Source organism: Scyliorhinus canicula, chromosome 3, assembly GCF_902713615.1.
Source record: "Scyliorhinus canicula chromosome 3, sScyCan1.1, whole genome shotgun sequence".
In the NCBI taxonomy this organism is placed as follows: Eukaryota; Metazoa; Chordata; class Chondrichthyes; order Carcharhiniformes; family Scyliorhinidae; genus Scyliorhinus; species Scyliorhinus canicula.
Window position 1 is genome coordinate 237397737 of NC_052148.1, and position 12554 is coordinate 237410290.

Here is a 12554-nt window from a genome sequence, read left to right on the forward strand (position 1 = left end):
ATACAAGTTTAAGAGATTTATAGTAGAGGAAAGCAAAAATGTACACACAGGAGAGCTGTGATGCTCTGGAATTCACTTCTAATATCAATAGTTGAAGCAAGAACCACGTGAACATTCAAGGTGAAATTGGATAGGTGAGTGAAGGAAAGAGCTTGAAGGGATATAGGAACAGAGCAAGTACAACTGTTTGTTCACATTTGGGATGAACCTTGACAAGGGCTGGTCATTGAATGACTTGTTTCTGTGTTATAAATTCTATATTTTGCTAAAGAACACTTGCTGCAAGGTGAACACAAACTACATTCTAAACAGGATAAAAGTAAAGATTTTTGCCGCCGCCGCCGCCGCCGCCGCCGCCGCCGCCGCCGCCGCCGCCGCCGCCGCCGCAGCAGCCGCAGCAGCCGCAGCCGCAGCCGCAGCCGCAGCCGCAGCCGCAGCAGCAGCAGCAGCAGCAGCAGCAGCAGCAGCAGCAGCAGCAGCAGCAGCAGCAGCAGCAGCAGCAGCAGCAGCAGCAGCAGCAGCAGCAGCAGCAGCAGCAGCAGCAGCAGCAGCAGCAGCAGCAGCCCCCTTGCTACTCACTCCTCTCTAGCTGGTTCTAAAACTGGCCAGCGTTATTTATGCAGGGAATCTGCTAATGATTTCTCCGCCCCCCCCTCATTGGGGAAGCTCATACTCCCAAAGGATTGTGGGATTACCATTAGTCCCCAGCCAGTGGTAAGCAGGCAAGTTATAACAAAGATATACTTAAAAGATTGGCAATCCTCAAAGTAGAAAAGTCACCCAGCCTGGATGTGATAAAACTGAGGAAATTAAGGCGTTTTTTGTTTATGGCATGTTCACATTGCTGGCAAGGCCAACATTTGTTGCCAATCTGTAAAATTGTGGAAGCACTGGAAAATTGCAAAACTCTGAAGAAGGAAGACAATTGATAGTTGACTTATTAATTAAATATATGAAAACATGGGAAGTGCCCTACATACCAGAAAAAACAGTCCTCTATGAGCCCACACAAAATGTATCAAATCAACTGCCTTAAATTAAGATTCATGGTGAGTCATATAATTTGCAGTTCAGAAGGAGGCCATTCGGCCCATGGGTCTGCACCAGCCCTTGGGAGGAACATCCCACTTAAGCTCAAGTGTGGAAAATACCCCTTACTTCCCATAATACGAAGTTATCTAGCCCAAAAGCTGACATTGGATTTGGAGTGTACTTTATCAACTTGTCAGTTCAGCCCATGGTGAACGACGTACTTGAGTTTTTGAAAGTCATTGTTCAGACCCTACATTACACAATGTGTATTAGTAGTAAACTCCCCATGCTTCTCTATGGTTTTGAGGCTTGGACAGCTTATAGAAACCATATCCAGAACCTTGAACTGTGCTGTCTTAGAAGACAAAAGAACAAACATGAGTGTTCTACAAGACACAGTTATGCCATGTAGCAAGGCCATGAAAATCTCATATCAGCTGAGACTGGACATGTTATCAGAATGCCCAATTCAAGGCTGTCCAAACAGGTGCTCTACTCAGAGCTACGCCAGGGAATGGGGTCAAAGAAAATGTTTCAATGTGCCTCCTTGAGGATCGACATCAACATAAAGGAAGCAGATGCCTGATCGCAACAAAAATGGGGATTCATATTCAAAATGGTGACAAGACCTTCCAATCAAGAGCAGCCACTGAGAAAGATGTAAAAAAAAAGATGCAAGAGAGGCGTAAAAGCCAGCAGTTAGAGCCAATAATCCGCCATCATATCGGCCCAAAAGGTCCAGCCAGGCTTATGCTCCACATGAGCCTAAACCCAGCATTCTTCACTTTACCCGATCAATATTTCCTATTTCTCTTATCTATATATGCTTATCTAACCCTTAAATGCAAGTATTTTATTTGCTTCAACCACTCCCTGAGGCAACGACTTCCACATTCTAATCATTACCTGGGTGAACAAGTTGCTTAGGAATTAATGTCCATCTGATATGTATCACCCCTAGTTTTAGTCTTGCTTTTGCATGGAAACATAGAGATGTATACCCTAGCAAAGCCTTCCATTAACTTGAAGACCTCAAAATGACACCCCATGGTCTTCTCTTCTAGTGAAAAGCGTGTTCAAACCTTCCTGATGGGCATAACTTTGAATCATTCCAGTTAATTTCATTGTACCTTCATCAGTGCCTCTATACTTACTGTTATCTCTCTCTTCAGGTCCAATGTTCAAATAAGACATTAATGACCATGGACCCCCATGTTAATCTTGGTCTAGAGATGTGGCTCATCTTTGTTGGTGGTACATGCATCCAGTTTGAAACTTTAAAAAAATATCATTTCATGTCTACTTCAATCTTTGTTACCATTGATTTTTCTCAGCATCAGTCTTTCTAAAGCACGATTTCTTAATGCCCAATAAATACCAACTTCTTCTTCCTTACCTTGGTCAGCTAAATTCTTTTCATCTCAGATTTTAATAATAATCTTTATTATTGTCACAAGTAGGCTTCCATTAACACTGCAAGGAAGTGACTGTGAAAATCCCCTCGTCGCCACACTCTGGCGTCTGTTCAGGTACACTGAGGGAGAATTCAGAATTTTACTAGCAGCTCCTCATTGGTCTTGTGACTTGTCCTAAATATTTACATCATTAGCATCAAAAACCACACCTCTGAGGTTTCAAATTTTCTCTGCATTGTTTCACAGATCACCAACAATGAAGAATGAATAAATCAAAAAGGTAGATGACTTGTGTTACTCGGATGTATGATCATAGAATTTATTGTGCAGGAGGAGTCCATTTGTAATAATAATGATCTTTATTATTGTCACAAGTAGGCTTACATTAACACCGCAATGAAGTACTGTACTGTGAAAATCCCCGAGTCGCCACACTACGGCACCTGATCGGGTACACTAAGGGAGAATGCAGAACGTTCAATTCACCTAACAAGCACATCTTTTGGGACTTGTGGGATGAAACCGAAGCACCCAGAGGAAACACACGCAGACACAGGGAGAACATGCAGACTTCACTCAGAAAGTGACCCAAGCTGGGAATCGAACCTGGGTGCCTGGAACTGTGAATCAACAGTGCTAACCACTACTACCATGCTGCCCATCAAGTCTGCACCAGCCCTTGGAAAGAGCTCCCTACCTCCACCCTATCCCTGTAACCCAGTAACGCCACCTAATCCTTTGGACACGAAGGGGCAATTTTGCATGGTCAATACACCTAACCTGCACCTAATCTTTGGACTGTGGGAGAAAACTGGAGCACCCGGAGGAAACTGACGCAGACATGGGGAGAAAGTGCAAACTCCACAGTCACCCAAGACCAGAATTGAACCCGTGACCCTGGAGCTGTGAGGCAGCCGTGCTAGCCACCATGCCGCCCCAAATGTTAACATTGGGAGGAAAAAGAGACCAATAAATAAAACAAAAGATTAGAGTGGCCAAAGATGCATTTAAAAAAATGAAAAATATTATATTTATTAGTATGGTCCAACTAAAGTTCTGTGCAAGTTTAACATATCTGTTTGCATTTATATCCCTCTAGAAATGTACCCAGTGCTTGGTTTGAATTTTATGACCTCATTAACCTGCTTTGTGTCTATTAATTTCTTTATGTTGCTTCACAACGCCAGGGTCCCAGGTTCAGTTCCTGGCTTGGGCCACTGTCTGCATGTTCTCCCTGTGTCTGCATGGGTTTGCTCCGGTTTTCTCCCACAATCCCGAAAGACATGCTTGTTCGGTGAAATGGACAGTCAGAATTCTCCCTCAGTGTACCCGAAGACTCCGGAATGTGGCGACTACCAGATTGTCACAGTAACTTCATTGCAGTGTTAATGTAAGCCTATTTTTGACAATAATATTATTATTTCCCCTACCCCATTTCGACACTAATTTTCCAATGCATGGGTGGCCTCTTTGTCCGACCAAAATCTACCGCATCACACTTGTCTATATTGAATTCCATGTGCCAGTTACATTTGACAAGATTACGAATAACCTCGTCTTTATGATTGTGGAATGCCTTCACTTTTCAAAGTCATAGACGGCACATATTTTTTCCGGGTGGACTGTGAAGCTGCTGAATGGGCAGAGAGAGAAGCTGTTTCATTTTATTCCGTAGGAAATGAATGGGACATGGGTGCTGGTGCACGCAGCTCTGCTCTTTGTGACGCACCGCCCAATGTAACGTTACGTTTGATGGACAGATTCGGAAACCCCAGCGCGGCCAATCGGCGCCGCCGGGGGGCGGGACTCCGAGGGAACGTCATTGGAGCAGACTGCAGTGTTCTGGAGCATTCTACCGGCCGGCGGGTGAGGAGCGATCCTGTCTGTCAGACAAACCCTGCGGAATTAACGGCCTCCTCGCCGTTTGCCCATCCTTATTTTAAAACCCGTTCAGATTATTTAGCGGAGTTGCGGTCAGAGGTCGCCATGTCGGTGGTGGGTTTCGACGTGGGTTTCCAGAACTGCTACATCGCGGTAGCGAGGAGCGGAGGCATCGAGACCATCGCCAATGAATACAGCGACAGGTGTACACCGTGAGTAGGGGCCGGGGCTGGGGCCGGGCGTCGCGCCGTCCCACTCTCCGGGGCGGGGAGGTTACCGTGTTGGCCCCGGAGATGGCACGCTAACCTGCCCCGGGTGTGTTTGTGGAGTGAGGCTCCACGCTGATGCTGAGAAGCTGGGCCTCCTCTTCCCTCCTGTCCATCCCTCAGTGCGAGGAACGGGCGGCCTCAGCCTGCGCCCCGACATTGCCGGGTGTGGTGGGGGCACAGACCCGGTCAGGAGGAGAAAGCAGCCGCCCTGATTTCACTGCGGCAAGGGAGCCAGGTGTGCGGTTGACTCAGCGAGTCCACGCCCGCCCCCCCGGGCCAGCGGCCCTTCTAAGATCCATTTTATTGTCGCTTTATTTAACCATTATGTATGTTTGGACTCCATGGACACCGAGTTTCACGCCAGCCCGATTGTTGGACCTGAGGAGCCGGGCGTAAATTCATTCAGTCATTCCGCCCACATTGCGGCCATCACCGAATGGCAGGAAAGGAGCAGCATCCTTCACCCCCCAATGCCCCCCAGCCTCCCTTCACCCCCCACCGCCCCCCAGCCTCCCTTCACCCCCCACCGCCCCCCAGCCTCCCTTCACCCCCCACCGCCCCCCAGCCTCCCTTCACCCCCCACCGCCCCCCAGCCTCCCTTCACCCCCCACCGCCCCCCAGCCTCCCTTCACCGCCCCCCAGCCTCCCTTCACCGCCCCCCAGCCTCCCTTCACCCCCCACCGCCCCCCAGCCTCCCTTCACCCCCCACCGCCCCCCAGCCTCCCTTCACCCCCCACCGCCCCCCAGCCTCCCTTCACCCCCCACCGCCCCCCAGCCTCCCTTCACCCCCCACCGCCCCCAGCCTCCCTTCACCCCCCACCGCCCCCAGCCTCCCTTCACCCCCCACCGCCCCCCAGCCTCCCTTCACCCCCCACCGCCCCCCAGCCTCCCTTCACCCCCCACCGCCCCCCAGCCTCCCTTCACCCCCCACCGCCCCCCAGCCTCCCTTCACCCCCCCCCGCCCCCCAGCCTCCCTTCACCCCCCACCGCCCCCCAGCCTCCCTTCACCCCCCACCGCCCCCCAGCCTCCCTTCACCCCCCACCGCCCCCCAGCCTCCCTTCACCCCCCACCGCCCCCCAGCCTCCCTTCCCCCACCGCCCCCAACCTCCCTTCACCCCCCACCGCCCCCCAGCCTCCCTTCGCCCCCCAGCCTCCCTTCACCCCCCACCGCCCCCCAGCCTCCCTTCACCCCCCCACCGCCCCCTTCACCCCCCACCGCCCCCTTCACCCCCCACCGCCCCCTTCACCCCCCCACCGCCCCCCAGCCTCCCTTCACCCCCCACCGCCCCCCAGCCTCCCTTCACCCCCCACCGCCCCCCAGCCTCCCTTCACCCCCACCGCCCCCCAGCCTCCCTTCACCCCCCCCCCACCGCCCCCCAGCCTCCCTTCACCCCCCCCACCGCCCCCCAGCCTCCCTTCACCTCCCCCACCACCCCCCAGCCTCCCTTCACCTCCCCCACCACCCCCCAGCCTCCCTTCACTACACCCAAGCCTCCCTTCACCCCCCAGCCTCCCTTCGCCCCCCCAGCCTCCCTTCACCCCCCAGTGCACCCCAGCCTCCCATCACCCCCCACTGCCCCCTTCACCCCCCCCAGCCTCCCTTCACCCCCCACCGCCCCCCAGCCTCCCTTCACCCCCCACCGCCCCCCAGCCTCCCTTCACCGCCCCCCAGCCTCCCTTCACCGCCCCCCAGCCTCCCTTCACCGCCCCCCCAGCCTCCCTTCACCGCCCCCCCAGCCTCCCTTCATCCGCCACCGCCTCCCCAGCCTCCCTTCACCCGTCACCGCCCAGCTTCCCTTCACCCGCCACTGCCCCCCCAGCCTCCCTTCACCCACCACCACCCCCCAGACTCCCTTCACCCACCACTGCCCCCCCCCCCCCCCCAGCCTCCCTTCACCCACCACCGCCCCCTCAGCCTCTCCCCTCAATGACACTCCATATGGCTTGTAGACAGTTACCCAATGACACCGTGGAATTAGATCAAACCCCCCCCCCCCCCCCCCCCCCCCCCCCCGATTCCGTTAAGCGGATCACGTTCCCTCTGGTCCATGCAGTTTTCTCCTGCCCCCTCTCTTTTCAACTTGTTCGGTTTAGATGCCTCGTTTTTGTAAACAACCAATTCTTCATCGTTAACTCCAGCGATCCTTCATTATTGGATCTCCGTCCTAACTTCATGGGCAATCGGAACTGTGCAGCATATATATAAAAACATTGTAATTAGGCAGGAGGATGAGTGGCAACTATCAAAATTCTTCTACCTTAATTTTTTGTGCACGGTGAACCGGCTTCAATTCAGGTCCACTCTCTGTCTGCGTGGGTTTTCCTCCCAGGTTTGGTGGATTGGCCATGCTAAATTGCCTTTTAGTGTCGAACGTTTAGGACGGGTTACCGGGGTAGCTTTTTCACATTAACTTTATTGCAATGTTAATGTGTGCCTACTTGTAACAATAAAGATTATTGTTATAGGGCAGTGGCATGGGTGGAGGTTAAGGTGTTCTTTCAGAGGGTCTTGCAGATTCGATGAGCCAATTGGCCACATCCTGCATTGTAAGGATTCTGTGCTTCAAAACCGGAAGGTGTATACTGCAAATCTATTTAGTTGCTGTTACCCTAATTTTTTACTTTTTGCATGAGACATCTATTGATGTCACTTTTTCAATTGTCTTCACATTTCAGGGAAATGGATTCTTAACATCCACAATGCTTGTGGCTGAATTGCTATTTCGCCGACTCTAAGATTCCCCCACCAGAGGGCATAGTTTCTCGATCCATGGTATCAAATCCTTATTTTAAACGCTTAATTTTGATCACCTTGGATAGAAACCATGTTTAAGCATCTTGCCACCATAATTGAACTGTTGAAATCTTTTGAGGAATGGGAAGGTTGTTGGGGAAGCAGGAACTGCAGCTGTGGATTAAAAACTGGTAGACAGATCAGTGCAAGATGTTGTTTGAAGTCGTTCTTTGCATCCGAGAAGTGATGCTGTGCTACAGTTGTATAAAGCTATGGTTGGACCTAATCTGGAAAGTTGCCTCCAATTCTGTCGGCTGTATATTGGCCTTGCAGTATGATATGGGATCAAAAAGGATTAAATTAAGATGACTGGTCAAATAGGCTAAGTGTCTATTCTGAGAATAGATCAAGGGGCGATCTAATTGAGGTATATAATATACCGAACAGAATGTCCTGTTTTGATAGACCTAGACATCAATTCAAGGAAACAATCTTTAAATTTAGTGCTCATGTGACGTTAGAAAGCATTTCAGGTGAGAGGAGGAGAAATCTGGAACATTTGTTTCACCAAAAAGCTGAAGCTCTGTCAACTGAATTGTAGACAGCTTTATATCAAATTTGTGTTAATTGGCATTCACTTCAGATCCCTGATGTATACTAATGTGTTATGGTAAGTGTAATACGGTTTACTGAATGGTGGATCCGTGGAGGTTTAGGAACCTGGATGAGAGGGACGTGTACACGGTATACTCCAGAATCGACTTTTTTTTGTAGTGAGCCATAGCGGTGATGATGGCCAAGTATGCGGGAATCGTGATCTCGGACCATGCACCGCACTAGCTGGAGGTTAGACGTGGCAGGAGCAGAGCCCAGGAAGGAGGTTGGATTTGGGGCTTTTGCTGGACAAAGTTCTGAAAAGTTACGGTTGGAGATCAGAGACTATGTGGAGGCGTTGATGGCAGTGGTTCGGGGAGGTTTCAAGCTCAAGGCGCACAGAGAAGAGAAGGGGGTAGGAGTATAGACGGTTGTTGGACAAGATAGTCGAGGTGGAGAGAAAATAATTTAAAGTGCCCCCACCAAGGAGGGGCTGGCGTAGAGAAAAAAAATTACAGGGGCAGTTCAGTAGGTTGACGATGGGGAAGGGAGTGGGCAGCAGGCGTTCCAGTATGAATATGGAGAGAACTCGAGTCGTATGCTGGCCTATCAGCTACGGAGACAGGCTGCATCCAGGGAAATTCTGAGGGTGCTGACCGGGAAGGAGGAGCTGGGGAAGATTAACAAGGCATTCAGGGAATATTATGAGAAGTTATAGAGGGCCGATCCGAGTGAAAAGGGTGGGGATATGGGCAGTTTTCAGCTGAGCAGGCATTCCTAAGGCTGGATAAGGAGAGGGGAGAGGCGCTGGCGGAGCCACTAGGGCTGCGAGAGGTGATGGGCAGCCTAAAAGGGATGAAGTTGGGGAAGGCTCTGGGGCCAGACGGTTACCTGGTGGAGTTCGTGACAGAGTTGGCACCACATTTATTGGGGATATTTAGCGAGGCACTGGAGAAGTTGCTGCTGGAGACACTGGCCCAGGCATCGATCATGCTAATCACGAAGAAGTGGCAGGACCTGTGGAAGTGTGGGTCATACAGGCCCATATCACTGTTAAACACAGATGTGAAAGTGTAGGCTAGGTTAGCGGCGGGAGGATGGAAGGCTGTGTTCCAGGGATGATTGTAGAGGATCAAAAGGGTTTCGTAAGGGCACACAGCTTTCCAGTAACATTTAGGTGGTTATTGGATGTGGCCATGACCCCATTGAAGGGACATGTACCGGAGGTAGTGGTCTCTATGGACGCGGAGAAGGCTTTCGACCGGGTGGAGTGGTGGTACCTGTTTGAGGTTTTGGGAAGGTTTGAGTTTGGGCCAAGGTTTGTGAAGTGGGAGAATCTGCTGTACATGACTCCGATGGCGAGTGTACAAACAAACAGGAGTTCATAGAGCTTCGGGTTGCATAGGAGAACGAGGCAGGGGTGACTGCAGTCGCTGCTGCTGTTTGCCCTGGTGATAAGAGCCTTTGGCGATGGCCCTTAAGGAGCCAGTAGAGTGGCAGGGGATTAAGAGGGGGAGTAGGGTACACAAGGTAGAATTACACACATACTAGAGGTTTGAGGCCTACTCAGACTATAAGCTGAATGTTGGAAAGTGAGGTGTTTCCGGTGAATGCGGTGGGTCAGGGAGCCGGTGGGTCAGGGAGCCAATGTTGCCATTTAAGGTTGCCAGGTATAGGTTTAGGTATTTTGGGGGTTCAGGTGATGGGGGAATGGGCGGCGATGCACAAATGGAATCTGCGAAATTTGTGAAGGAGGTTAGGGAGGAGATGGAATATGTTACATCTGGCGCTGGCGGGGTGGGTCCAGGTGGTAAAATTTAACGTTCTGCCAGGGTTTCTGTTTGTACTCCAAACCCTCCCAATCTTCATTCCGAAGGCCTTTTTTCCGGAAACTGGGTGCAGTGATTTTGGAGTTTATATGGGTGGGGAAGGTACCTAAGGTGGAGAGGCTCATGATGACAGCGGCACTTCCGCTGGCACAGAGGAAGATGCACAGAGAGCCCAGTGGCACAGCCCTCGATTAGGGTGTGGAACCAGTTGAGACATTTTAAGGTGATGGGGATGTTGGTGTTATGGTTTAAGCCAGGGGAGACGGATGGCATGTATAGGAGGTGGCTGGTGTGGGCAAGGAATTTACGTTTGGAGGCGAGGTTTGCAAGTCTGGAAGAGCTGCGGGAGAGGGTGGAGCTTCCGAAGAGCAGCGAGTTCAGGTATATGAAGTGAGGGGCTTTGCATGAAAGGACTGGGGAGGGCTTCCCTTTTATTGGAGGAGTCGTTGCTCCCGGATGTGGAAGGTGAGGGTAGGATTGAGGACATATGTGGGTGGCTGGGGGAGCGCAGGAGGTGAGGATTAAGGAGAAATGGGAGGAGGAGCTAGGGGGAATGTGTAGGGCGAGTTTTATTCAGTTTAAGGTGGTGCATAGGGTGTATATGACTCGGGCGACGATGAGTGGGTTCTTTTAGGGGGTGGCAGATGTGTGTGAAAAGTGTGGCCGAGGACCAGCAAATCATGCGCAAATGTTCTGCAGCTGTGAGAAATTGGAGAAATACTGGGAGGGGTTGTTTGGGAGGTCGGTCTGGACCCTATTGTGGGGTATTGTGATATTTGGGGTATTGGAACTGGCACAGCTGATGGAGGCCGACATTGTGGCCTTTGCCTCTCTTGTTGCCTGCCGAAGGATTCTGTTGGAATGGTGGTCGACAAAGCGGCCTGACTGTGGGATCTGTATTGACTTTCTCAGGCTGCAAAAATTAAGTTTGAATTGAGGGGATCAGTGGAGGGCTTTGAGAAACTGGTCGGGACTGAATTGAGGGGATCAGCGGAGGGCTTTGAGAAACTGGTTGGGACTGTTCATGACCATGTTTGAGGAATTGTTCGTTGTTGGGGGGGGGGGGGGGGGCGTGGTGGTGACAAGGGTGGAAAACCTGCACAAACTGTGAACGGTGAGGTGTGAAGAATGTTCTTTAATTTATTTATGTTTGGTATCTTTGAATATGTTTGGAATAAAATACATTTTTTTTTTTACAAATGAACATGCTGAGCATAACAAAATAAGGACGTTACTGATGGGGAAGGGTGAGGTTACAGAGGATTTTTAAATGAGCCAATAGTCGGTGAGTGCAGGACTGATGGGTGAATACAACAAGGATTGTTCAGCCTCCGTGGTCAGGGAGCAAGACAGGAGTGGAAATATGCAGGTAAAACAGTAGAATAGAAGTCTGAGAACGGCATAAGAAAGCTGTTGTTGGTGCTGACTGTTTCTGGTTGCAGATGGGAGGCAAGTCCAAGAGAGGGTGCAAAGTGCCCCAATAATTATTCCCAGTTTTCAAATCTCGTGAGTAAAGACCGGCAAGAGTGACTTTCTTCATTCTTGATAGATGATGGTTGACATCTGATCTTTTTAGATGCATTTTAAATTGCAAACATTAGAACAATCTGTTTTTAAACCCAAAAGGAAAATTTTGGACTGATCACAGTTTCACCACATACATTGACCAATTTGTAAAATGAATAGGATATACAAGTGGGAGTGAGAATCCTGGAATTATCCAATGGAATGTTGGACTGAGCAGCAGTTATAGTCCTGACTCGGGGCTAAGATGGGCCAAATTGTATATCCTTCCTGTAATTTTAATAATAGTAGCAGTGCCCGACACTCAAACTGATCTGTGAAGTCAAACTAGTAAATGTACCTGTAGACATGAACAGACGTAACTATAATAGAATCATACATTACTGGAAGGGCATTTGGCCTCTCCTGCATGTGAAAGCTCGCTGAAGTGCTACCAATTAGTCCATTTTTGTTCTTTCTCCAGAGCCCTGCAAATTTCTTTTGGATGTATTTCCAATTACTTCTGAAAGTTGCTGCTGAACCTGCTTCCACCACACATTACATTCCAGTTTCTATTTTTTAAAATTCTCCATCTTAGCTTTCTTGTCCTGTGGTTACATACTCTCCTACTGGCAAAAAAGGTTTCGCTTTTTTTTTTACTCTCGTTAAAAGTATGATACCCAACTTGTCTAGTATTTCTAGTACTATTATGCACCCTTTCCAAGGCCATGAAGTCCTTCCTAAATGAAATGGCTGCTCAGATTCAGCAATAGGGGCTGGTTTAGCACAGTGGGTTAAACAGCTGGCTTGTAATGCAGAACAAGGCCAGCAGCGCGGGTTCAATTCCCGTACCAGCCTCCTTGAACAGGCGCCGGAATGTGGCCACTAGGGGCTTTTCACAGTAACTTCATTGAAGCCTACTTGTGACAATCAGCGATTTATTATATTATATGCTGAAATGTAACTGATGCGTTTAGCATATTTTCCTTGCTTTTGAATCTGATGCTCACATAGTCAAGGAACCCGTTTTAACTTGTCCTGCCATCTTCATAGATTTGCATGTGAAACTCCAGGTTTTTCTTTTGTCCCTGTCCACGTTTGCTTCACATCTCTTTTCCTTCCAAAATGCATATCACATCTTTCCACATTAAATTGTACCTGCCCATTTTCCAGACAGTCCTCCCTTTCCTCCTTTTTTACATTTCCAAGCTGTCATCTGCAAGCATTGTAATTATGTCCCTGTAGTTAAATCCAGTTATTTTATCAAAGGGTGGTGATCCTAATAAAGCTGTTCAT

The 12554-nt window shown here is 49.8% G+C and overlaps 1 protein-coding gene across 2 annotated transcripts in view; it reads left to right on the forward strand.

Moving 5' to 3' along the window:
- Positions 1-4264: 4264 nt before the first annotated feature.
- hspa4l (heat shock protein 4 like) overlaps positions 4265-12554 on the forward strand; it is a 106049-nt gene continuing 97759 nt past the window's right edge. Inside the window, exon 1 of one of the 2 annotated variants that reach the window (XM_038792408.1) lies at positions 4265-4540. In XM_038792408.1, the coding sequence (XP_038648336.1) occupies positions 4434-4540 (107 nt within the window). In that variant the 5' untranslated portion in view covers positions 4265-4433. The remainder of the gene's footprint in view (positions 4541-12554) is intronic. The other variant, XM_038792409.1, reaches the window with a different exon arrangement.